The sequence below is a fragment of the Ailuropoda melanoleuca genome, chromosome 1, assembly GCF_002007445.2.
Source record: "Ailuropoda melanoleuca isolate Jingjing chromosome 1, ASM200744v2, whole genome shotgun sequence".
Taxonomy (NCBI): domain Eukaryota; kingdom Metazoa; phylum Chordata; class Mammalia; order Carnivora; family Ursidae; genus Ailuropoda; species Ailuropoda melanoleuca.
Window position 1 is genome coordinate 142097612 of NC_048218.1, and position 22952 is coordinate 142120563.

The following is a 22952-nucleotide window of genomic DNA, read 5'->3' on the forward strand; positions in this document are numbered from 1 at the left end:
TGACCTTATCACCTCCCAAAGGCCCCACTTCCAAATACCAACAAACTGAGGATTGGATTTCAACATAAGAATTTGATGGGGGGGGAACGGACATGAACATTCAGTCAATGGCTGTGCAGATTATCTCATTATCTCAAATATGTATATTTTGAGATTTAGAAAGTTGTCCTAATCTTAGATACTATTGGGATTTTTCTGTCCCTCCCTTGAGGAAGTTTTCTATGTAACTTTCTATCAGCTTTACATCTACATATAGCATTTTTTAAAAGCTATATTGTTATTTTCATGATTAGTTTATAATTGCCCTATAGTGTTTAGTGTTACTTGTGTCCAAAGGTTTGTCTTTACAAAGCTATGCCTACTAGGATCATGAAGAAATCATTTAACTGAAAGAATCTTAAATTTTATTAACCATAAAGCTAAATGCAGCAGAATTAAGCAGTATTCTTGCTGTCCAATCCAAATCCCAGATTGAGAAGCTCTCATAAAGATGTAAATCTCAGCATTTCTGAACCAGAATCCTTCCTGAAATATGGCAGCTCACTAAAACAGCAAGAGGAGTATTTAATGCTTACATCCTGAGGATTTTGTCTTACCACTGGACATTCTATGATTTCATAGCAACAAACAGGCTATGGTAACAAGTTCTACAGTCGTGGGGATTTCAAATTACCTAATTTTTCCATATTAGCAGCTGGGTTCCAATTAAGAGGAGTTCCAGAAATAACAAATGTATTCCAAAGCATTTAATTGAGTAGAACCTTTTGTAGTTAGCATAGCTTGCCATTCAAAGCCCTTCTGCTGTGAGAGAAAATGGAGAAGGTAGCAGACAGGTGTCCCATTATATGACCATCAGCCTTCCTTATGACATCAGGCCTCTGCAGTCCAACTTGTCAATGCTTCTGTCATGAGTCAGTGGTTAAAAATTAAGTCTATTCAAAGCTAAACTATGGAAAGAGCCCAGATGTCCATCGAGAGATGAATGGATAAAGATGATGTGGTGTTTATATATATATATATATATACACATATATGTGTATATATGATATGCATTATTGTGCATATGTGTGTGTGTATATATATATATAGAATATTATGCAGCCATGAAAAAGTGTAATCTTGCCATTTGCAACAACGTAGATGACTAGAGGGTATTATGCTAAGCAAAATAAGCCAATCAGAGACAGTTATCATATGATCTCACTTGATATGTGGAATTTGAGAAACAAGGTAGAGGATCATAGGGCAAGAGAGGAAAAACAACAAGACAAAACCAGAGAAAAACCAGACAAATCATATGTAAGAGACTCTTAATCTCAGGAAACAAACTGAGGATTGCTGGAGTGGAGGGGGCATGGGAGAGATGGGGTGGCTGGGTGACGGACTTTGGGGAGGGTATGTGTTGGGGTGAACGCTGTGTGTTGTCTAAGACTGAATCACAGAGCTGTACCCCTGAGACAAATAATACATTATATGTTAATGTAAAAAAAAATTAAGTCTATTCAAGTCTAAAACAAACTATTCACTAAACACAGACTAGCCTTACTCAGGGTTTGAACTTTTTTTGTGCCAGGAACCTCTGTAGCAGTCTTTTTGAAAACTATGGGTCTCTTCTCAGAATAGTGCTTTTAAACACATGACATCTATAGGGTTGCAAAGGAAACCAATTACATGGAAATAGTACATTTTTAGAAATAAGATCTAGCAGTTGATCTAATAACTACCATGATTTTAAAGTAGTGATGGAAGTAGAAGACATTTCAGGAGATCTGAAACATCAATGTGATGTTTCACATTGTGATATCTCAAAATCATGGGTACTGCTAATACAGTATAGTTTGTTGCTTCATAATAAAGGAAATACTAAATTACAGTTTGAAATTAGTACAAAGATGGAATTTTTTCCATCCAAGTTCCTAGATTCCTGAATTCTGCGCACTGAAGCACACCACTTTATAATTAGTGAATACAGACTATATTTTTTCTCAGAGATCATTTTAATGTGAAAAACTCTAACAGCAGAGATTTTTGCCTTCACAAATAGTTTAACATGAGTCCTCTAGCGCCCTTCCCTTATGCATAAGGGAAAATATTTTGGCCTCATCCAGTAAAAACAGATTATATGATCAAATCACAACAGGTATATAGTCAGGTCCCTAGTTACACTTTGAGTGGATTCTTGAATGCAGGCTGCACACAATACGACCAGTGATTCTACTCCCAAAGACCCTCACTGCATGTTACCTTTACCTTAAAGCCAGAGTTCCTGATCTCTGATTTTTTGTTTTTTTTAAAAAGTTTGTTAACCTAAATTGTTTTAATAAACAGAACTAACAGAAACATCCCTAATTAGACTCTAGGGAGGAAGCAGGAAACCACCTAGAGCCGAAGAGAACAAGAACTATTCCTTAAGGACTTTATTTTGGGCTTTCACATTTATGTCACCATGTGGAACCAGAGAGAAGTTTATCAGGTAGATAAATATGTAATATTTAGTAATTAGATCAAGATACATGTGCATTCTTTAGTATTATTAATTTTTAGGAAATGTAATTACTAAGTCATTGTCAGATCTGTTTCCTGGAGACAATGCTTCTTTCAGGTAAATTTCAAAAGACATTTTTCTACAGCATAGCTCCATCATTGCTAGGTATCCTACCAAAACAATTGATGGGATTCTTTTTTATCCAAGGCTTTAAATATGAGTTTATTCCCTACCCACCCATCCTCACTCACACACACAAACATTACCCCGTAAATAAATAACCTGAGGTTTCCAAGTATCTCCCTGGGCCTCTGGGCCTTTTTATACTGGCAGATCTAGTCCAAGATGTAAATACCCTGAACTTACTTTCCAAGAGCTATATTTGTTGTTAAAATTAATACCTGGAAACTGTGTTAAGAATCTGTCAATTACCAAGATCCCCCCTAAATAATTTCATACTAATGAGTTTGATTTCCTTAATAGCCATCATAAAACATTAGGAAATATCTGAAATGCCATTAGATTTGATAGAACTATTCAGTTAAGAAAATACAAAAACCATAACTTAAGCTGTCTTTTAAAATTACACTCAAAAAAAGAATACACCAGGAGTTGTTTTGTAAACTTCATTCTCTTCAAATGCTTTTGCAGTTTACAGTGATGTTTCACATTGTTAGTTCCTTGCAGCTTTTCATTTTGATCTTCGTTTGTATCGGATAACTGGGTTTTCAGGGGTGTGAATCATGGTTGTATAATTCACAGTGGGAAAATATCCATCAATGAGATCAAATTCATATAAACGAAGCATAGTGGACCAAATTGTCTTGATTTGAACATAGGCAAAATTCTCCCCAATACAACGATGACGCCCTGTCAAAAAAAGAAAGTTTTCTAAGAATCAACTGAAATTCTTTTTCCTGTCTTTTCTCCTGGAGTGATAAATTTGTTTACAGTTTGGAGGGACAGCAGATACAGAGATAATATAGGAAAAAGATGGCATATTCTTTTCACATGAAAGAAGAATGTAAAATATAAAATAGTTAATAAAAATCTCAGAAGATTTTCAAGGTTTTTTTTTTAAGGGAAACAGCACTTGCATAATTATATAATGACACTTCTAATTACTTTTTTTGAAATGTCACACCTATCTAAGTTTAAATATATGTAAGATTTGAAATCTATGATGACAATCTACTTTGGAATTATACTAGAATATTCTTAGCTTCTGTCCCAAGAGAGCCCTAGTTAAAAGTCAATATGGGGGCGCCTGGGTGGCTCAGTCGTTAAGCGTCTGCCTTCGGCTCAGGGTGTGATCCTGGCATTCTGGGATCAAGCCCCACATCAGGCTCCTCTGCTGGGAGCCTGCTTCTCCCTCTCCCACTTCCCCTGCTTGTGTTCCCTCTCTCGCTGGCTGTCTCTCTGTCAATTAAATAAATAAAATCCTTAAAAAAAAAAAAAGTCAATATGAACACTTCAATCAAAACTTCAAATGCCAGGGGCGCCTGGCTGGCTCAGTCAATGGAGTGTGTGCAACTCTTGATTTCGGGATTGTGAGTTCAAGCCCCACACTGGGTGTAGAGATTACTTAAAAATACAATCTTTAAAAAAAACTTTAAATGCCATTTCAAAATAAGAACGGAAGAAAAAGGGATTTAATAAATCAAAATACAAACACATACCTAGATCAAAATTTAAAAGGTTATATACGTGTAAAAACTGACAAGTTGATTCTAAAATACATATGGATAAAAAATACTAATTCAAAAGGATACACGCACCCCAATGTTTATAGCAGCATTATCTACAGTACCCAAATTATGGAAACAGCCCAAGTATCCATCAATTGATGAATGGATAAAGAAGATGTGGTACATATATATATATAAGGGAATATTACTCAGCTATAAAAAAGAATGAAATCCTGCCATGTGCAACGATATGGATGGAGTTAGAGACTATTATGCTAAGCAAAATAAGTCAGAGAAAGACAAATGCCATCTGATTTCACTCATGGAATTTAAGAAACAATAAACAAGCAATGCAGAAAAAAGAGGCAAACCAAGAAAAAGCCTCAACTATAGAGAATAAACTAATGGTTATCAGAATGGAGGTAGGTGAGGGAAAGGGAGAAATAGGCAATGGGGATTAAGAAATCACTTGTAATGAGCACCGGGTGTTGTATGGAATCACTGAATCACTATATTGTACACCTGAAACTAATGTAACAATGTATGTTAAACTAACTGGAATTCAAGTAAGAACTTTTTTTAAAAAATGCATATGGAAATGCAAAGGAGGACCTAAGATATGCAGAGCAGTCTTGAAAAAACAAAAACAAGCTGGAAGATTTAAACTGACTTCAAATCTGACTTCAGTATGAAAGGTACAGCAACTATGATAATGTGGTTTGTAATAAATATATATTTGCTCTTTCTCCCATTGTTAGCACAGAGCTCCTCAAACACCTTGGAATTTCTTAAGAGCAAAGAGCAATAAAAGAAGGAGACATGTTATTCATAATAAGCCCCTTTCAACCGCACTTGGGTTTGTTAATGAGGGGACTTTTGGAAATCCCCTCAGAGTCGGGCCTGGCTACCAGGGGAACCAACCATGTGCTTAAAGGGTTAGAACTTAAAGCCCTAACCCCTGACCTCCAGGAGGGAGAAGGGGCTGGAGGTTGAATTAATCACCAATGACTTAATCAATCATGCCTACATAATGAAGCCTCCACAAAAATCGCTACAGTATGGAGGATTGAGAGGTCGTATTGGGAGAGCTTTCCAGGTTGGTGAACATATGGAGATGGTGGGAGTGTTGCATACCCAGAAGGCATGGAAGCTCTGAGCTCCTTCCCCCATACCTTGCCCTATGCATCTTCACTCAGCTGTTCCTGAGTTGTATCCCCTCTTTGTAATAAACTGTTAATCCAGTAAATAAACTGCTTTCCAGGTTTTGTGAGCCATTTTACGAAACTGTGGAACCCCAAGGACGGGATCAAGAAAACCTCTGATTTACAGCCCACTAGTCAGAAGAACAGGAAACAACCTGGACTTGTGATTGGTATCTGAAGTTATGGGGGGCAGGGGAAATCTTGTGGGACTAAGCCCTTAACCTATGGGGTCAGTGCTAACCCCAGGTAGATAGTGTCAGAACTGAGTTGAATTGTAGGAAACCCAGTGGGTATCCACAGAGAATTAATGTGGGGAAAAACACCCAAACAACATTTAGTGACCAGAAATGTTGTCAGAAGTGTTATAAGTGCAAGTGTGGAGTAGAAAGTGGGATTCTTTTTCTTTCACAGCAACCAAGACAATGTGGTTCTGGATAGGGCTCAACAAACAGAACAATGGCACACAGCAAAGAACCAAGACATACTTTTACGGTTATCTGATTATCAAGAAAGGCAGTAAATAAAAGAAGCCAATGAAGAAAAAGTCTTTTCAACACATGGTATGGGAATAACTATGTATCTAACATTAAAAAGGGGGGGGGGGTGCCTGGATGGCTCAGTCAGTTAAGCATCCACCTTTGGCTCAGGTCATGATCCCAGGGTCCTAGTATCGAGCCCTGCTTTACGTTCCCTGCTCAGGGGAGAGCCTGCTTCTCCGGCTCCCTCTGCCCCTCCCCCCCTTCTCTCTCAAATAAATAAAATCTTATAAAAAAATAAAAAAAACCCTCAATTCCTGTCTCATACCAAACTCAAAAAACTAATTCCAGATGATCATAGGCCTAAACATAAATGCTAAACCATCAAAACATTTTTTGAAGATTTATTTGAGAGAGAGAGCACAAGCGGGGGGGGGGGGGGCAGAGGGAGAGGGAGAAGCAGACTTCCCACTGGGCAGGGAGCCCAACTCAGGGCTCCATCCCAGGACCCTGAGATCATGACCTGAGCCAAAGGCAGCCGCTTAGCCAACAGAGCCACCCAGGTGCTCCAAACCATTAAATTTTAATAGGGAGTAATAGAGGAGAATGTCTTCATGACTTGGGGCCAGTCAAAAGTTTTTAGACAGGACCAGGAAGCAATAACAATTTTAAAAATCAGTAAATTAGATTTGATTGAGGTTATTCATTTGTCAAAACAAGGAATATTGACTTGGGTATTTCATTGTAAAATTTTATATCAAAACTAGAATACTGAACTGTAGTTTGTTATATACTTGCTGAAAAAGTCAGAGACATATACTGATGTGTACAGTTTACTTTGAAAAGCAACAAAAAGTAAATGCATTGATGGACGGATATGTGATAAAACAAGTATAAGTAAAATGTCAATGGCAGAATCTAGATAATGGGTATATGAATGTTCAGTATAAAATTCTTTTGACTTTGCTGTGAAATTTTTATTAAAATGTCAGGGAAATTTTAATAATAGAAAATATAATTCATGTATTTTAAAAAGGTTATATATAAAAGCCAAAGAGACAAACTTTTTTTGTCTCTAAATACTTAAGCCAGAAAGAAGTAATGCCTTCCAATCTCTCTGACCTTCCAAACCTCATAAAGTAGTAAGCTCAGTAACAAAAGATGGCTTTTCAGGGAATATAAAAAGATCAAGTCAAATCACTGCAATTGAAAAAAGCCTTGCTAAAGCCTTGGTTTCCATTTCTGAAAAATGAATAAGACAGTCCCTTCCTCATAGTGTGGTTGTGAAGATTAAATAGAGAAAAAATTAACAAAAAGTGCGTATTATTAGCACAGTGCTATGTGCCCCTTAAATGCACTTACTTCTAGGAGCCCTATTTAAAAAGGGTGTTTACAAACCATTCCATATTCAAATATAACAACTAAGGAGAGGCTTGGCTTACTCACAGGGAGATTAAAGGATTATTTTTAATAGCAGGAAACTAGATGTATCCTAACTATAATTAATAGAAAAATGGATAAATTCTGATGATTCACAAAAGGTAGTAATATGAAAATGAATAAGCTACATGTTCCAACACGGAAAAAATTACAACATTACAAAGTCATGAAGAAATTGGACATACTTAACATCATATGGGGTAGAAGAGTGTCCCCCCAAAATTCATGTCTACTCAGAAATCAGACTTTGCAGATATAATTAGTTACAATGAAGTCATACCAGGTTAGGGTGAGTCCTAAATCCAATGATGATGTCCTTAAAAGAAAGCCATGCACAGACTCAAAGAGACACCCATAGGGCATACGGCCATGTGAAGACAGGCAGTGATCAGAGTGATGTAGCTACAACCCAAGGAATGCCAAAGACTGCCAAGAGCCACTGGAAGCTTGGAACAAGAAAGGAAAGACTGTCTCCTAGAGCCGTCAGGGAGAGCAAGGCCCTGCCAACACCTTGATTTCAGGCCTCCAGCCTCCAGAAATATGGGAGAATAAAGATCTATTGTTTTAAGTCACTCAGTTTGTGGGAGTTATAGTAGCCCCAAGAAATTAGCACAATGATGACAAATTTGAGGGAACACTGTGTCATATATTCGGAGAGCTCAAAGATATACAGTATAACCTCAGAGAACACAATTAGGGGATGTTTTAACACAATGCGACGTTAAAAGGAAACAGATTACAGCTTTTTTTTTTTTAAGTAGGCTCCACACCCAACAGGGGCTTGAATTCATGACCCTGAGACCAAGAGTCACGTGCTTTACTGACTGAGGCAGCCAGGTGCCCCCAGATTACAGCTTTAATGTAAGTTTTTAAAAATGGGAGCTGTCTAAAAAACAAAATGAGCTGCCATAGAAGGTAACTGAGCAATCTATTACCTAAAAAAGTTCAAGCGCAGTCCAGGCAATTACCAGTTTAGAAATGATTCCTCTTTGGGGCAGATTTTGGGCCACAGAACTAATAGCCCTTCCAACTGTTTGAACAATCTCTGACTTTTATATGTGGTATTACATACCATATTATTAAATTTATTTATTAAAGTTACTAAGATCAGAAGTTCCTAAAGGACATTATACTTTCCTTTATGTGTGGAAACAGTGTGACCCATGACAAAAAAGTTGTGCCATTTCAAATCTCTTTGGAAAGACTAAACAAGAAGTCAGAAAGTGTTTAATCTGTAGAGTACTAATGAACAGAGAAATTACTACAGGAACAAGGGTCTGCCTGCATAATTTAAGGATGGTAATTGAAATGCAAAAGTTTGCAAACCTATGCAAAACCTGCCAAATTTAAAGATCCTTTTATCCTAAGGATACAGACAGAGCACCAAAAAGTTGACTGACAATCCAGAAAAGCTTCAATTTTAACAAGACTGAGTTTGCTCTTTTCTGAAACACTGGCAATCTGTTATCATATTTAGCCTAAAATAATTGCCTAAATGGTGTGCTAATTCCAGTGGTTCTTTAGAACAATTTACAAAGAGCTTTAAATACTATTATAAGGGAAGACAGGTGGACTATAAAAATTAACCCTGAAAAAACTAAATTGGATAGAAGGTAATAGAGCATTATATAAGGATTCACAAAACAACTTCCTTTAGTATAAATAAAATACTTTTTCCAACTTGGCAAAGATTATACTCCTACAAATGTTTTCAGGAATGTTCCTATGAGGAAGGAAAAGATACTTATAAATAAAATTCATATGAATTATTTGGACAGACATAAACATTATCAGAACATTTCAAAAGTAAAATGGTATCTTACCAGCTCCAAATGGCACATAAGCAAACTTCTCTCCTGAAGCTGGATTGTCCTGTAAGTAGCGATCAGGATTAAAGTCCAGACGTTCTACCCATGAGTCTTTAAGTCTCTGATTGACAGTGGGAGAGACACACACCTGATGTCCTGGAGGAATGGTATACCCTGCCACAGTCTACAAATAAAAGCAACACATTTCATTAGATAATACAGAACTATTGTACCAAATAACCAGACCATTGTGTAATAAAGCATTAACACACACGTGATATACATATATTTAAAAACTAGTTAGATAATAGGCCAGCTAAAAATTAGTTTAACTTTAGATGATTTCCAAGTGACCCAACATTGGGCTGGAAATTTAAAAAAACCATAATGTCTCAGAGTTAGCAGAGGGATATCAAGGAGCCTTTCACAATCCAATCCATATATTTCCATACTATCAGAATTTTTAACAAAACATGCTTTTCTTTAAACCAGGAAAAAAATATACTACCATTTTTAAAATCCTAATTGTAAAATAAAAATGCAGGGAACAGATTAGCATGTATACGCTCGAATTATATAAAAATATCTATATAAATAAGATATATAATTACATATCAGAGTTAGAATATAAAAAATTGAAATGATGTGGAAATGATTATTCTACTTTTTTAATTTAAAAAATTCTCTTTGGGGCGCCTGGGTGGCACAGCGGTTAAGCGTCTGCCTTCGGCTCAGGGCATGATCCCGGTGTTATGGGATCAAGCCCCACATCAGGCTCCTCCGCTATGAGCCTGCTTCTTCCTCTCCCACTCCCCCTGCTTGTGTTCCCTCTCTCGCTGGCTGTCTCTATCTCTGTCGAATAAATAAATAAAATCTTAAAAAAAAAAATTCTCTTTGCTGTTATATTTCTTCTTTTGGATAAATAAAAACTGGGGGCATGGAAGGGGAGATCTAACCAAGAGACTCACCTGAGGAGTTTTGGCCATTCTCATCATGGTCATTATGGGAGGTCGAAGTCTTAATGTTTCTTTTATGCAGCGATCAAGTAAATTTAGATCCTTCAGCTAGAAAGGGAAAACATTTCCTGAGTTTTATAAATATTTAACTTACTTCAACAGTATGTATTTAAACTTCTGGGTTATAATAAGATAGTTTATACTGTGGTAGAAGTGCAGAGGTATCTGAGATTATCTTGGTCTGATACAATCCAAGGTCAACAAGGGAAAGAGAGCAAGATACCCTTAGTACAAGAGGTAATCACCCCGAAGAATGGCATAGTAAGGACCTGCAAAAATCCACTTGTCTGAAAAATGAAAACACTAGCAAAAATCATGCTACCACATGGCTGACACTTGAAAACATGCTAAGCGAAAGAAGCAGTCACAAAAGACCACATATTGTATGATCCTGTTTATATGAAATGTCCAGGATACGGCAAATCCATACAGACAAAAAGTAGATCAGTGGTTGCCAGGGGCAGGGGCAATGGAACATGACTGCTAATGGGTACCAGCTTTCTTTTGGAAGTGATTTAAATGTTCTAAAATTGTGATGGTTTTCACAATTCTGAATATATCAAAAAACAGTAAATTATATACTCTAAATGGACTGACTCCATAGTATGTAAATTATGTATCAATTAAGCTATTCTTTTAAGTGTTACAAAATCAGGAATGAAAGAGACATCACTGCTGACCTTATAGAAACAGAAAGGATTATAAGAGAATACTAACAATTGTAAGCCAACTAATTACGTCACCTAGATGAAAATGGACAAATTCCTAGAAGGACACAAACCAAAGACTCAAGAAGAAACAATATATGAATAGATGTATATAACAAGTAATCAAACAACTTCGCACAAAGAAAAGCACAGACTCCAATGGTGAGTTCTAACCAAACATGTAAGAAAGAATTAATATCAATCTTTCACAAACTTTTCCAAAAAAATAAAAGAGGGAACACTTATAAACTCATTCTTTGAGACCAGCATTACTCTGTATACCAAAACCTGTCAAAGACCTCATGATAAAACCACGTGTCAATACCCCTCATGAACACAGATGCAAAACTCAACAAAATAATAGCAAAGTGAATCCAACAGTAAGACATTTCACAGAGGGCTATGGGGAATTTTCTAAAAATAAAGAAGCTAAGCAATTTAATCTGTACTAAATAGAATATATCAAACTGTCCCCTTTAAAAACTAGCCATTCATTAGATACTCAAAATCATAAAGCACAGCAATGAAACTAAAAATCCAACAAACCTGGTCAAAAGTTAAAGGAGGCAGATCTTCTCCACAGACTGTTTTCTGTTCTAAATAACATTTTTCTTGAAGTGTTTTGTCTCTGGCCAAAAAGAAGCCCATCCAGGCACTAGTAGTTGAGGACGTGTGCTGGCCTGCCAACAGCAGTCCAATAAGCATGCCTGCCACTTCGTCATCTGTAAGAGGACGGCCGTCCCTATGGAAGGAGACACACACAAGTTTAACAGTTTGGCAGACCCATTTCCTGCCTCCACATTTAAATAAAGGGTCCTCATGAATAAACTTTTCAGGTGTAACAGTCTCTTGCATTTGCCCATCACAAGTGAGAATTTTTTTTCCCTGAGGGGAAAGAGACAGACCAAAGTAAAGTATGATTTTCATTACAAAAGATGTCAATGTAGTTTGTCAGCAGACATTTCCCCATGTGTGGTCCTCAGGCTTCAGGAAGGCAATGGGATCTCAGTAATTCGTGTCTCATCCATTTAACAAGCCCAAGGCTCATGGCTACTAATTTTGTCAACATCACTACTTTTTAACTGGACATATTCTTTAACTTTGTTTTAATTTTTAATTTCCTGTTTCAGCTTAACATGTGATCCGAACAGCTCTTACTTGTAAGTAGAATCTAGTAAGGTTTGGAGAATGTCATCGATTTTTTCTTCTGACTGTCTGCGCTTCTGGATTGCTTTATAGAAAATATTCTTGATCTCTCGATGAGCTCTGTCCCTGCGTCTGCAATTCAAAGACAAAAATGACTAAAAAATAATGCCGTACTTTCTGGCACCAGATTCATTTTGAAAATAACCAGGACCTAGCTTAAAGCAACCTTACCTAACTAACTTGGAATGACTCTAAAATAATTGACAAAAAACTCAGAACCGAAGGAAAAAAAGAAGCCATGAAAATCTTATACTGTTAGAAATTTCTAGTGTCCTTAAAGGCAAGAAATGTGTCCTAACATATATAGCCCTGATTCTTAACATACTATCTGTGTTCTAACAAAAGGTCTAAAACAAGATTTGTGATTATTCCTTTAGAATCATTCTCCAGTTTAACAGAAAGCAGAATACTCCTTTAAATTAACCCCTTTAAATTAACGAAATTCCAATTTTAACCAAATTAATTCTTGAAGAAGATGGAGAGTCATTCTGATTTTTCTATAGGATTCAGGATTTGAATAAACCTAAGATTTATTTAGGATGTTCTAAACAGGATTTGATCCTACTCTTCATTTTCTGAAACATGGTTTTGTAGGGGGCAAAAATACTAGTAGTGTCAGAAAACAAACTTCAGGTCCCCAAATCTTCCCTTTAAAGTAGGGTGCTCACTAGGTAACAGATACTCCAAGTGTTTTACAAAATGAATTACCCACTTTGACCTCCTGTGAGGTAGATGCTCTTAGCCTCACTTCACAGGCAGCTGCATAGAATCACACAGCCAGAAAGCAGTGGAGCTGAACTTTAAAACCAGGCAATCTGACTGCCTAGCCCCTTCATAACTAAGCCTTCCAATAAAAATTGCTGCTCTGCTATGTTTGTAAGACTGTTACTGAGGATCTACTAAGACAATGTGGGCAGAAGACGTTTACCAATAAGAACACAACAGTGCCAGGAAAACATAGGGCCTGTTTTAAGAAGGGGAATGGAATAATTTGGTTAAATCATTTGGTTTGGGTAAGACAGAGAAAGACTGGACTGAAGTGGGAAAGGTCTATCATACCAAGCTCAGGAATTTCTGACTTTATCCAGGAGATATAAAAAGTAAAAACGGGCTTGTTGAATATTTCTGGAGGACCCACTACAGGCTCTGGATGAAAGCATTTTGAAAACTGCAAAGCTCCTTACAAATATAAGGTATTAGGAGTTCCAAAGAATTCCAGAGAATCTCTCCTGGCTTTCCCTTTTTCTCCCCCTCTTTATCCTGTAACTATATAGAAGTAGCAGAAATAGAAGGAAAAGGAGTACTAATTTAACTCCTCCCCATCTCTCACCTGAACAGAAATGAATCAACAGGTACAGAAAGCTCATTAATATTCAAGACACTAAACCATATGTCGAGTCCTATAAGCAATATTTCTTTGTATCAGATGGTCCCTGCCCTTAAGGAAATCACAGCATAGTTGTAAGAAAACAAAGAGAAAAGTAAAGAAAGGCACTTACTACTTCAAAACAAAGAAATTTCACAATAGACTATAAAACAGTCAAATATTTTCAAATAAGTGCATAGAGGGGGAGTATCACTTTTAGGAAGAGTCCAGAGACTTTCCTGAGTAGACGGAATATGTGAGATTAGGAGGTTTTAAATTAGAACAGCTAGACAACAAATGACCTCGTTTATAAACTGAAACAGAGCTTGAATGAGCTCACTATATAAAGAAAACCTGTCTTGAATTCTTAACAGAAGAATGGTTATGGATCTCTCCTAATTTGTCTGTTTTATGTTTATTTTTTATCTTTGTTAACACAAAGCATACCAACACTGCCGCAGTTCTACAATTAAAGCAAGTATAGTGTCTTTATCCATACCGGAAACTAGGCAACGGGAGCCAACCTGGCAGCAGCCAGGCCGCATGGCTAAAACCTCCATCCAAATCTGCATACAGCTGTGCCACTTTCTCATTGAGTTGACTTCTGATTTCCTTTCCATGTAAACAATGGCTGGCTGTTAAAATTATGAGCTCAGAAAGAGCTTCAAACAAATCTAGAGGAAAAAAGATCATTCCCATTACTATTGCCAAATATTCTTTTGAAAGTTTCTTCCTTAGAGATACAAAAGCATTACAAAGGTAAACTGAGAATAAAAACTAAAGAACCGACAAGATCTTGTTCGTAGCATCACAAAAAGCCTACAGACATATGGACGCAACAAAGAGAGGCAAGAAACTCATGATGGGAAGCACCTCTGGACAGCCAAAATAGAGGCCACAAAGGCATCTCTGAACCTCACTCATGACTCTTCAACTTGAAAAAATAAATTGAACATAAAAATGAATATAGTGAGAGGCGCCTGGCTGACTGTACAGCATGCGATTTCAGGGTCTTGAGTTCGAGCCCCGCATTGGGTGTAGAGTTACTTAAAAAGAAAATTAAAAAAAAAATGAATAGAGTTACAGGAGTTCCAAGTCGCAGTGTAACAAAAGCAGCAAAAAAGTGATTTAGTGCACGAGGTGCTTCCCAAAGAACAACAGTCCAAAAACTGAAGAACAGACTATTTTGCCAGTCAAAATCAGGAAGACCAGGAATACAAGTTGAGGTCTTGACTATATATAAAAGAAAACTGTAGCTAATCATCAATTGGTATATCCCAAACTAGAGACAGATGCATCAGGGAAGCACATTTGGATGCCATTTAAAAGTCATAAAAATTACCCAGTTAATGCCTTGTTCTTTAATTCTGTGTTTATAAAATGAACTTCCAATTATCACTTGGCTTTCCAATTAGATTTGCCAATGCAGTTAAGCAAATTCTGGTGTTCTCAGCCCTATAACTTTGTCTCACTTGTATTTATTAAGTTGGCATTTTAGTTTATACACAGCTTCTTGTGTGATTAGAAATATATCACATCAGCTTTAGGTGTATTAAAAATAAAATCAAGTTTCTGGACCTTTTACAGAAACTGAAGACCACACCCAGAACATGGGAACTCACACAGACACACAGAAAGCTTGATACCCTGTAAGCAGATATTGCTTTCTGCTTTGGGGTGGCAATTTTCTCTGAAAGGAATACTTATTGTCCAATATAAAGAATGGATTCACATAAATATCCAAAGAAGATCAAATTATACTCATTATACTCTATACATAATGCAAGAAAGCATATAATACATTTGGTGGTAGAGTAAGCCTATGTATTTAAATTTACTTTTTTCATGAAATAAATCATTCCCATACAGTATCAGATAGATAGGGTATTACATTCAAAATTAAACCATTTAGACTTTTACTTGCTCATGGGGGTTAAAAAAAAGTTATTTATTGTCTTAAAATGACCTTGCAAAAAGTCTTACATTCAGTTTATTTCAAAACTTAATAAGTTTTAGTCATTTTTATATTATTTGTACAAATGAGCTGAATAACATGCATGTTAATTAACCCATTTTAAGGTTTTGCTAAGTGAACAGCAATAATCACTTCCTCTCAGGTCTTTTTAACTCTATGATTATCAAAATATATTCTTTCCATTAAATCTAAGCTGGTTTTTACATATGTTGCAGTTGGTTTTTCATTACACACACACACACACACACACACACACACACACACACACACATTCTTACATTTCTAGCCATAAAAAAGTAGAAATACTAGGACAAATGCAAAACCAAAACAGTTTGCTTACTTTTTTCTCCACTTTCTCCCCAACTCTGAAAGTATTCTTTTGTTTCTTTCTCAATTATAGAAACGTGCTGTCTAAAGTGGGCTATGTTAAGGCCAGTTTTTAACATTTTCTTCTGCTCCAAAAAAACCTTCAAAATATTAACAGTATAATACCAAGCATTAAAACACAATTTTGTTTTATCAGAAGATTCACTTGGGTTATTATTAACTCTGCAACACGTAAAGCAAACAATATTCTAAAAAAAGATGCTGAAAATAAAAACAATAAAAGGATTTTTTAAAACTACACCAGACATGGGAAACTTGATCTGAAGGAACATGTACAGAGATACCTGGTATGCAAGCCCTCGACTAATGATAAATTAGGAACCCCACTGCCTTTCCTTCCTACATATGCATTTTCCCACTCCTGACCCCAGGGCTTCCCTTTCCTATCCTGTTATCTTCTAGGATCCCAACCCAACCTAGATACCAACACAAGCCCCCAAAGGTTCATTATGTTTCCATATCATTTTTCTCCTACTTCACATATTTTCCCATTCCATTCCCAAACAAGTATCATTCCTCTCACTATCTTCCAGAAGTTTAATGAGAATTCAATATACTCTGACTGAAATAAATTCACACTAAGCCAGCTAATGGTTTTAACCCATTGGGACATTTCTATTTTAAGACTCTGATCAGCAGTGTGAAAAAATGAACAGATATATCTGACCAGAGGGATTTTCTAGGGTTCTTGCTTTTGGCCTTGAGGAGCCATTCATTCCCCCACACCTCACTCATCCCCAGAAATAACACTTGATGTCAACTCTTAACTGCTACACTAGGATACCAGGTCAGGTGTGGTACGATCTCAGCCAGAGCCCACACCAAGCTATTGAGCCAACGATCTCATTTGTGTTTTGCATCAATTTGTAGGACTTTAATATTTGACTTTAGGAGGGGAAAAGAAATCACACAAACTTCTAAAGCCAACAATCTCTAGCTCAAAATCTCTAGCTCAAGAGAGCTCTTATGCTAGAATTTCAGGCAGGAGTGGAGGCATGGGAGCCCCTTCCAATGAAATAATGGGATTTTCTTGTTACCCACTCCAATCAATGCCTTAAGTTATCATTGTTTCTCTTTCTTTATATAGGAAACCTTTAAAATTGCTTAGCCCATGCCTGCAGCTATAAAACAGAATACCCATTCTTTGTCGGTTACCCAGGCCTTTTCTTTGAAATGTCTCATTCTTCAGATTTTTGAACCAAGGAATAAATTGTTTCTACATTCTAAATGTACAATATTACACTACTAGCTATAACTATTATATTATAGATTTGTCTTTCTTGAAGATAACAGTGTCACCTACTGGATTAGGCACATCATACGCAACGCCCTTCCCAAACACAGGTGTTGTCAGACGACCGTAGACATCTTCTGCATTCAGGTCCTCATTTTTACTATTAAAAAGCAGTGCAGCAGCATCGCTCCCCAAAAGGTAAGTAAATGTCTTGCCCACCATGGTAAAACTAAATACAGGTCCATACTAAAGAAAGAAAAGTAGCCATAGTGATGATACTGAAAAATATGTATCACTAAAAGAAACACTAATTTATTCACAAAACATTTTTGAAAATTAAAACATGCATAAACATTAATGCAATTATTCACCCAGTCTTTGTCCAAATTTATAATTATTTTCATCCAGTTGCAAGTGAAATATAAACTTTTTATTCTACTTTTTTCAGTTTATACTGAAAGTATTTTCTATCCTTTATACAGACATCATAATTTTAATAATTATTCTTTCATTATTGGACATATGGGTGATAGGTCAGTTCTTTACTTATTATGGATAATACTGCAATGAGTATCGCTAAGAATACAGATTATTTTCCCCCTTGGTTAAAGATAAATTTATAGGAGTCACCAAAGGTTATGACCTTTCCTATTGTACTTGCTATGTAAAGACATCAGAAGTTTATTTAGTTATCCAGTTTACTACTATCTCGCCAACACCAAATGATTTCATTTTTAATTTTTTGTTTATCTGGTTGGGTGTTAAATGCTTTACCTTGCAGTTTTCTGAGTATTATTAAAGACCAGGCTCTGGGGATACAATCGTTAACAAAAATACTATCTCTGACTCATGTAGTTTAGTCTATTGAAAAAGATACAACTTAATCAAATAATCACATTAACAAATGTAAAATTGCAAATGTGACAAGTACTATAGGAAAGAAAGCAACTCTACGAGAAGAGAACTGATAAAAGGGAGACCAAAGAGAGGAAAGGCCAAGTGAGCTGAGGCTTGAAGGATGAGGAGGAGTCAGCATGGCAGCCGAGCATGCACAAAGATCCTAATGGATCCTAATGAGGGGTGGAGGGAGGACGAGATGAGAGCTGAGTCTGCAGGGCCTAGACCTCTACAGTCTCATAAGCCATATTCAGGAAGTTTTTTCCTTACAAGCAATGGAAAGCCATAGAAGATTTTAAACTGCGTGGGAGGGACACCCTGATATATGCATATTTTAAAAGAAAGATCCCTCTGGCTGCTACATGGAGGAGGGAGGAACAGGAGCAGAAGGAATGTCAGAGGACCAGTTAGAGCCTATTGCAGGAACCTGATGATGAAAACTTGCCGCATGGTAACGATGGGGCAGTGCACACAGAAGCAGATGGATACCAGATTATTTTGGAGAGAGATTCTACAGACAGCAATGGATTGATTGAGACAGGGAGAGGGAAGTATCAAGAATGAATCCTAGGCTACTGGAAAACAGGAAAATGGTGAGAAGAGAAAACAGGACAACCAGGATTGGAGAGAGAAAAACCAAGGGGTAGCCTTCAGAAATGTTGGATTTCAGGTGCCTTTGAGACAACTCAGAAAGAATCATGTGGGAGTTGGCACATCCAGGTCTGGAGCCGGAGTAGAGACCTGAACCAGAGACAGTAATTTGTGTGTCATCTACCTATGCCTGGTAAGTGAGATGCAGGTTAGAGATGAGATCACCTAGGAAAGACTAAAGGCCAAGGACCAAACCTCCATGAACCCCAACAGTAAATGCCCAGGCATGAGCCCACTAAGGAGTTAGAGAAAAAACAGTGAGAGAAATAAGGGGGAAAAATGAGAGGAGCCACATTTAAGGAACAAGGAGTAGTCACCAGTGACAAATACAGCTAAGGGGTCAAGTTCATTGAACTAGGACACGGAGCTCATTAGTGAAGGCGCTGACAGACCACGGTGGACTGAAGAGTAAGTAAACAGGAGATGCGGAAACAGAGACAGTAAGTACAGAAAACTTGCTAATGGGGGAGGGATGTGAGAGGAGACTGAGTAGTCAAGAGAAGCTCCAGTCTTTTTAAATGAGTGACTTTTGAAAATTTTTCAGAGAAAATGGGAAAGATCCAGTTGAAGGAAGTCACTACAGAAAGAAGAAATAATAGCATAAGTTTCCTGAGACCAAATATGGATTGAGACTCTAACCTCCAATAGGAAGCAAAATAGTATAAAATCAACGTGATAGCACCCTAATGGGCTCAGAGCCAGACTGCCAAGGTTCACATCCCAGGTCCTCCACCTGTTAGCTGTTGTGACCTTGGTCCTAGAGTCGGAGAACTTAACCTCTCTGTACTTCAGTTTCCCTCATCCATAAAATGGAAATAATAGTGGCTACTATTATCAAGATTAAATATATATCATTTTGTTCATGATATGTGTGTGTGTATATATACAGATATTATAGATATATTAGAAAAGAGTGTGTTGGCCATAGTAAATATTATGTGTGTTTATTACTACTACTACTATTATTATTATTATTATTATTATTATTAAAAGCACAGACTCAGAAATTAGACCACATGTAAATCCTGGCTTGGCCACTAGCCAGCAGTGAGCCCAAGAACAAATTATATGACCTGTTTCTCAGTTTTATCATCTATACAATAGATATACCTGAAAGGATTTTTGTGGAGTCAGATAATCTATGTAAAGCACTAAATTAGTGGCACAAAGTGTTTTATAATTAGTGTAACAGGAAGAAAAGAGAATGTATGTTTGAAAGTGGGAGCATGAGAAAGTTCTCTTGGATGATTTTATATCTCTAAAGAGGAGACAAAGTCATCTGCTTTGATAGGAAGATTCAGAAGTTTAGAAAAGTGAAGGTTTGAATCATCCTTGTGGGGAGTGGAAAGTATGCCAACCATACTTTGGCATAACACGATTGTTGAGCAGTGTTCAAAGTTTGTTCAGGGTAGGGAATCATGAAATTAGGAAGGAACTCATCTGGTACAAGGAAGAAGAAAAGAAGAAGAAAAATCCCTCCGAGTCTGGGGTTTTACCAGATAAGCAAAATGAAAACATCCAGGGCAAGGAAATGTATGGCATTGGCCACAGTGTAAGCAAAATGATGGACCACTGTCCCAAACTGGAAAACGAAGAAAAGGAAAGAAAGGAGGCTCTTAGATCAGGAGAAAGTAAATGGGACCCTGGACTGGAAGATCTAAAGAGATCAAAGAATGGTTCTAATGGAAGGAATTGTAGAAGCAAGAAGCAAGCCAGGAAAAGAAGTTGTTTGTGTTCTAAGAATAAAGTGTCTAAATTTATATTGTGGAGCTAAAATAGTTAAGAGTGACAACAATTCACAGTGAGACTGTGGAATAAATGGTTGAACTGGTTTCGGAAAGCTCACTAGAGAGAAGAGGAGCAAAGATCTGAATGGCCATGGTATCCTGTGGGTCATCCAAGTGAAGTCACAGATGTGTAGAGCAGGTTAGAAAATTCCACAGGTGACTGGTTAAGAAAAAGGAGGGTCAATTAGTATCAATTTTAACTATGATCAGTAAGTACAAAATTTAGGCTAGTGGTTTTTAAGCCATACCTGCCAGAACTTTCTTCAGTGATGTCTTAGAGATTACCCAGGACATGGGAGAAGTTAAGGGAGTCTCCAAGACCCTCCAACTCTTAAACAGGAGCAGCTCCAATTTAATTGGTTTCCTATACTTTTTTTTTTTTAATGTTCTGCCATTTAAAGAAAAGTTTGAAAAGCACTAATTTCTTTTCCTGTAATTATTTGGAAGACGTACCTTCTCATATGCATTTTCTAGGAATTCAATTGGACTTTTCCCAAATGCTATGGCATGTCCAAGGAATGGAACTGGAGAGAAAATGTACGGTGGACTTTTCTGCAAGAGAAAACAAAAAACTGGGGTTCACATTTCATTTTGAGAGATATCCAGTTTAGTTTCCTGACCAAACAAATGAAATTTACCACTAATATTAAAAAGTTACCAAAAAATAAAGCATCAGTGGTAACTTAGAAACAGCCAAACTGCAAATATCTTAGGAGAGTGGCCATAGGAAAAAGAACAGAAACTCAAAACATGGTATAAGATAAGTGACTAGACAAACACAAAGGTATTGTAAATACACATGCTGAACACGGTCCAGAATATGTCCAATATTATTTATTGGCTGTTTCTTAACCATTAGCAAAAAAACCCAAAAAACAAACAAACAAAAAAACAGGAAAATCAAACTATACTGTCTTTACCACTACCACTCACAATTTAGTTCTGGAATCTTGCCTAAAGGAGGTATAGAAAAATACAAACCGTAACTTGAGGTATAGAAAGATGTGAAATGTTTAAAAAGCTACATTTATCATCTCATCCACTGATTTTATTTAAGTAGGCTCCACACCCAGCGTGGGGCTTGAACTCACGATCCTGAGATCAAGACCTGAGCTGAGGTCAAGGGTCAGATGCTTAACTGAACAACCCAGCGCCCCTCATCCACTGATTTTAGAGAGTAGATCACTAGCAGGCACTCCTTCGCACTCACTATAAAAGGTACTTTAGGCGCCCTTGGTTAATAGTTCATACGTTCCACTGTCAGTAAACGGGCAGTTTTAAAAGCTACTTGGTGTTGGCTGGTTAAAGATGCATTCATCAAATAATATTAGGTAAGTATTAAGCTACTGGTCAATAAAGACACTAAATTAAAGAAACTTTAATGATACTTCATTATCATCATAAGAAGGGACAATCCAGTCACTCCCACCCTATCAAATACTCTCCCCCCCTTCATACAGATATAAATCGCCATTAGATGCAATACTACAGCCCATAGGACACGGAACCCCACAAGGGCAGTGACCAAGATGACGGCCACCAGAGCTGCAGCTGCCAATGGCAAAGTCTGTAACACCACTATGGTGGCCAGTACAGCCACCAGTCTGGCCACGGCCTTTAGGGGTACCAGAACCCCGGCCAGCACAGCAGCCATCACTACGACCACGAACGCTGCAAGCACGACCCCCACCAAGACCAGACACGCGGCTACCGCCAGAATCGCTACATTGCAGGGCCTCCAGCACCAACGCCAACAAGGCCATGGAAGTCGCGACCACAAGCAGCAGAGCTGCGGCCACCTCCCGGTCCCCAGTGCGCCCGCCGCCGCCCAGCTGAGCACGGCTGCGGCCTCCACTCCCCCTAGCCCTTTGGCCGCCTTTGTCGTCACCCCGCTAGCCCTTAGATCACAGTGGTCGCTGCATCCCCCGCCCAGATCCCCCGGGGTGCACGTACCGCCCCGGCGGGCAAGGGGGCCAGGTGGCCGACTGCGAGGCGGAACAGGTAGACCAGGCCAAGCGTGAAGGCGCAGGCGATTAGCAGCATGGATAGGAGGCTGCCGCCGGTCACTCGCTCCATCGCCTGCCCCAGCACCGACCCGCCCGCCTGCAGTAAACCCAGCAACACCATCCTGACCGCCGGAGCAGCCACTACAGTTCGTCAGAGACGCTGGAGGCCGAGGTCGCCGCCGCTCCTCCGAACTGACGGAGCGAGTACCGCCGGCAGACGGGCGTCAGGAGGCGGCCCCGGCCCCCAGGTCTCCTACTAAACCCAGTCCCACCCACTACTCTCGGCTCCCACGCGCGCCACACCATACGTCACAGAATGGGGCGGGGCCTGGTGCTGGTCACGCCTCCAACCCGTACTAATTACTGCCGAGGTCTCCTTACGCCAGGAGAGAGACCCTGAAAAAGCAGGTTGCCCCTATAGTACGAGAGGTTCGGAGACAGAAGAGAACGAGCGCTTAAGAGGCGATCACCCCCTGAGAATCGCGGGCCACCTGACCCCTGCGTGCCTGGGGTGCGGGGCACCACGAGACGGTGCCGGGAAAGGGCGGGCGGAGGGATCTCAGAGCGAGGTTTGCGAGAAGGCAGCGTCAGTGGCGCGCTCTGTGATTGCACCCGTCGGAC

At 38.3% G+C, this 22952-nt stretch overlaps 1 protein-coding gene across 1 annotated transcript; it reads right to left on the reverse strand.

Moving 5' to 3' along the window:
- Positions 1-1978: 1978 nt before the first annotated feature.
- LOC100477744 (lanosterol 14-alpha demethylase) lies at positions 1979-22837 on the reverse strand. The gene is made up of 10 exons (XM_002925419.4): positions 22279-22837; positions 20779-20877; positions 17060-17236; positions 15710-15836; positions 13894-14068; positions 11981-12100; positions 11369-11564; positions 10068-10163; positions 9115-9283; positions 1979-3355 (listed from the first exon to the last, which is right to left on the reverse strand). The coding sequence occupies exons 1-10, from the start codon at positions 22450-22452 to the stop codon at positions 3177-3179; spliced, it is 1512 nt and encodes a 503-aa protein (XP_002925465.1). The 5' UTR covers positions 22453-22837; the 3' UTR covers positions 1979-3176.
- Positions 22838-22952: the final 115 nt, after the last annotated feature.